This window comes from Lepeophtheirus salmonis, chromosome 5 (assembly GCF_016086655.4).
Source record: "Lepeophtheirus salmonis chromosome 5, UVic_Lsal_1.4, whole genome shotgun sequence".
Lineage (NCBI taxonomy): Eukaryota > Metazoa > Arthropoda > Copepoda > Siphonostomatoida > Caligidae > Lepeophtheirus > Lepeophtheirus salmonis.
Genome location: NC_052135.2, coordinates 30,889,638 through 30,894,218, shown reverse-complemented (window position 1 = coordinate 30,894,218; position 4,581 = coordinate 30,889,638). Strand labels below are relative to the sequence as shown.

General features: G+C 35.8%; 1 protein-coding gene across 1 annotated transcript; it reads right to left on the bottom strand.

The window, feature by feature from the left end:
• Positions 1-3,095: 3,095 nt before the first annotated feature.
• LOC139905570 (52 kDa repressor of the inhibitor of the protein kinase-like) lies at positions 3,096-4,362 on the bottom strand. Its single transcript, XM_071888966.1, has 2 exons — positions 3,499-4,362; positions 3,096-3,442 (listed from the first exon to the last, which is right to left on the bottom strand). The coding sequence occupies exons 1-2, from the start codon at positions 4,285-4,287 to the stop codon at positions 3,116-3,118; spliced, it is 1,116 nt and encodes a 371-aa protein (XP_071745067.1). The 5' UTR covers positions 4,288-4,362; the 3' UTR covers positions 3,096-3,115.
• Between the last annotated feature and the right edge of the window lie 219 nt (positions 4,363-4,581).

The following is a 4,581-nucleotide window of genomic DNA, read 5'->3' as shown; positions in this document are numbered from 1 at the left end:
TAATGTTATTTTATTTTTATTATTAATAGGATTCCCTATTTTGTCGCTGGTTTGAACTCATTAGCCATTATATATGTGAGATTATTTATTATCTACGTTAAATAAAGGAAGGCGATTCTTCCGCACGGCGAGCTTGATCTTATGCGAATTTCCCCAGGGCGAGCAATCTCACGGTAAATTATCCCTTTGCAAATTTACTAAAGACGGCCTTTCCCAACACCTTTCAAATGAATGCACCCCGTAAACTTTCTAGCAATGTTATGGAAAATGAAGGCTTCTATAGAACTCTTTACAATTTGCAAAGGTTTTTGAAGAACAGATAACAGGAACGTGACGTGAGTGGAACCGATTTAGATTAAAATATTCTATATTAAACACCAATATAGTCCTTGAACATATGTATGCACATAAAAAAAGAATTAATTCTTAGTTAAAAGTAAATTATAGCTGTGGCATAATTAGTACATTAGTACATTTTATATACCTTTAATAGATACATTCTGGCCAAGATTCATACATATTATTTGATGTATCACATATGTACCTAATTATATTTTATAGGTGAAATGACCTATATCACAATTAGGTACACATGTTGCCAATAAAAGAAATTGAACATTTCAATCAATGCCTTGGGATACAAGCACATCTTAATTCAATATTTTTCAAAATAATGCTGAAAATTGTAATGAAATAAAGTAGATATCTATGGGGCTCTATTTATCGCCTAAATACGACTTTTATGTATCAATTAGTCGGATATATCAATTGGTTTAAATTAATATTAGAAGATGATGCCCTTTTTTAATTTGTACTCTAATTAAAAATAGGAGCCTATTTCTAGTGTTGTGCCAGTCCTTATTTATTCAGTCAAGTCTTAGGACCTGTCCCTCTCAGTCCTTGGGACCGGTTAAGGAATAAAGTCACAACAGTGTTGTGACTTTATTCTTGGCTTGAAAGCGTTTAGAGGAGCCACCCTTTAGTGTTGTGTCAGTCCTTATTTATTTTGTCCAGTTCAGTCTTGGGAGTAGTCCTTAAGATTGTCGGTACTTCGGACTGTCAGTAATGGAACTGATTAACAAAAGAAGAAATAAAGCTGTTTTACGTCATCAAGGACCAAACTTTACAAGTTGTGGGACTGATATGCATGACTTAACTGGACCAGACTATGAGTGAACTGGACGGGACTGGAGTCTTCCGTCTTAAATAAGGACCAACATTATAGCTAAAAACACTACAAACAGTATTAATAATTTATAAAACCATTAGTAGTAATGGTGACTATTAGGGATAGGCATTTTGAAGAACGTCGGAAGAAGGCAGGTGTAAAAATCAACATTGTTAGTGTTGTTACCTTCATGTAAAGTTGAAGTATATGTGATGAATAAATTACCTTTATAACTTGGAAAAGGAAAAACGGTTGTTGCGTATGCTTATTTCCCCTTTTTGTTCATCATTTAATGGATAAAGAAGGGATCTGTCAAAAGGAGAAACTAAGTTTAGCGATTGGAAAAGGAAAAATGGTTGATTTGTGTGTAAATTCATTTAAAAATACCTAATAAAATAAATATATATGATATTTCCCTACAATGACACTACTTTAAAACTAAAAAGTTCTGATCTTTATAGCAGTAAATTATTTCATCCCACCAAAACCATATATCAGGAAAAAGCTGATATTTAAAAGGGTATTAATTCAGGAGTACCATATGTCTCTTTCCCACCGTCTTCTCCCTCTCTTTTTTTCCTTACAAAGATATCAACTCTACCTTAATGGTTGTATGATTTTATAGTAATGTGACTTTTTTTTCAGTGTGTTTTATATTATGTTTGAAGTGCAAGTTTACATCTACATTATATGTGATTAATAATATAATAATAAGTTGATATATTTACATATAGTTCTACTTTGGTAAAAAAAAAAAAAATAATAATAATATGCATAGACTAAAGAAGTTTGTAAAATATGCAAGTGCCTACAATTTTTAAATTTGCTGATCAATGGCCTATATCTAAGAATGCCAACTGAATATTTTTGGGCTTTCTACTAAGTACAGTTATAGGTTGAAATACGAGTTTAATTTTTCCCTTGACGAAGCACTTTAATCATAATAATTTATCCCATTAGAAATAACTATAAAAAAATTAGACTTGAATCGGCTCTCGATCGATTAGCTCATATCTAATAAAAAACTAGCTCGTCTGTCTACTTTTTTCCTCAAACTCTTAAGATATTACTGTACATTAGTGTTGTGTTGGTCCTTATTTAATCCGTCCAGTTCAGTCTTAGGACTGGTATTATAGGTCCTTGTACCAGTCGGTCCTTGGAATTTTTCATAAAAATATTGAGGGTTTATTAAGACAAATAAGATTTATGAAATGTTTATTCAGACCTAATATATCTTGTAAAAATATTTTTTTTTTTTCCATTATAATACAATATAATACGAGCATATTATATTGTTACTTAGTTATATAATTTATTATATTATATAACGGAATAATTAAAAAAAAAGGAAAAACACCGTCATTAACGTCGCGAAGGATCGATTTTACCTTTTTTTAAGAACCGACGACACAACACTACTGTACATTTCAACGTACACGTTCATTGCTCACAGTGCCGTATGTCAGGAAGATTTTTCGGTCCGCTTTACAAGGGCGAACGGTTGATTTTCAGTGGTGAACGTGGGATATTTAAACAGGGCAAATGCTACAGCATAGATTAAATCTTGCAAGAATATCGTCCAATGGACTGTCTGACCATTATTTTCTTCAGGCAAACATTGGGAAAAATAAAATGAAAAGGAAAAACTCTAGACGGAAAGTCAAGTAAGTTTCATAAAGGAAGGAGTATAATGGAGTATAAAATGCACGGTGCAAGAATGAAAGAAAATTTTTGAACTATATAATTAAGTCAAACAATTTAAACCTCCTTAAATATTTTTAAAATAATAACGGATGAAGATAATGAACGAGATTATAATATACCATGAAACGGTTACATCGACAGAAAATAAATTATGTTCACAAGTCTTGATGTTCTTAACTCGCATGTATACGTGGTGATGTGTTTGAAAAAATGAAGAAAAAATGCATGTGTTCTTTATCATGATTAGAAGAAGAAGTTTTTCCTCTCTTTCCTTGACGCAAGGGTGTCAATCAAACTGTCCATGTCTTCATGGAGCACCTTGTCCACCATCACCTTGTCCATGTTCAAGAGGGTGAGGGAGGAGAGCCTCTCCTGGTCCATGGTGGTCCTCATGTGGTTCTTGAGCCTTCTGAGACAGGAGAATGACCGCTCCGCCTCACAGCTGCTGATGGGTATTGAGGCCAGGATAACGATCACCTTGTTTAGCTCCGGCATCAGGCGGGACACTCCCGAGCTTATTAACTCCGTAGCAATTTGTGACGAAACCATGTCTTCTGTGTCAATATCTGCCTAGAGAAACATAAATTTTAAACATATAATGCAAAATGAAACATTATAATATTAACCTTGAATTGCTGGAAGATTGCATGGTCTGACTGGAGCTGCTCGAGTTCAAGTCTGTAGTGATTGGCGACACGCTCAATGACACAGGTATCCACTTCACTGTCATTGCCGATTGCAATGAGATTCATTGTGATGTTTGTATCGTCGGTGGCAAATCTGCTCTCAAGCTCTAATACAATCTTATTGATTGCAACATCGAAATGTGTTTCACGGAAGTAGGATTCAGTTGTTCCTTTCCACTTTATTCTCCTTGGAATCTTCGCCTCCTTGAATCCCAAAGCAATTGAGTCCTCCTGGTCAAATACTGATTTCATCTCAGACGACTTGAACTCAGCAAGTTTCCAGATTGATTCAAAGATTTTCTCATTCTTAACATCTTCAAGAGTCCTAATCACTAGGTTGACGTGTTTCCGGGCCTTTGTTAGGTCAACCTTTCTGCCTTGAAGTTCATCTGACAAGCTAGATGTGTGTCTGAGGAGTGTCTTCAACAGTTCAATGCCGGAAACAAATTCGTGACTAAAGATGCTGTTGAGCAGAGAAGTTGTTGTTGAACTCGAAAATGTATCTTTATCTTTTCTCATTATTATGAGGGTCTTCATGATTCTGACCATCCCTAGAGATACAGCGTGTACAGCATCGTAGCGGAGACTCCAGCGGGTAGCAGACTGGTTCTTCAGGGTCATCGCCTTGGCATGCTCCTCATCTTTACTTGTTATCTTCACCGACTTGTAGATTGCTGACCTCTTTGGTGACCCTTCAATGAAGTTGTATAAAATTTGTACTGTCCCCATTGTATTTCTCAACAGGGTTATATCTGAGAGAAGATCCTTGACTACAAGATTGAGGACATGGGCGTAGCAGTGGATGTAGACAGACAGTGGGGCTGCTTCCTTCCACCGGGCGGCAAGACCCTTCTTGATGCCGGATATGTTGGAGGCACCGTCCGTGGCCAGGGAGACAGTACAGGCGGGGTTAAGGCCGAGATCCTTGACAGCCTCGTGAAGCTTCTCAAAACAAATATTTGCTGTCAGTCTGGGTAACTTTTACAAACTTGAGGAAGCTCTCTTTCCATGTTCAATTTTGAG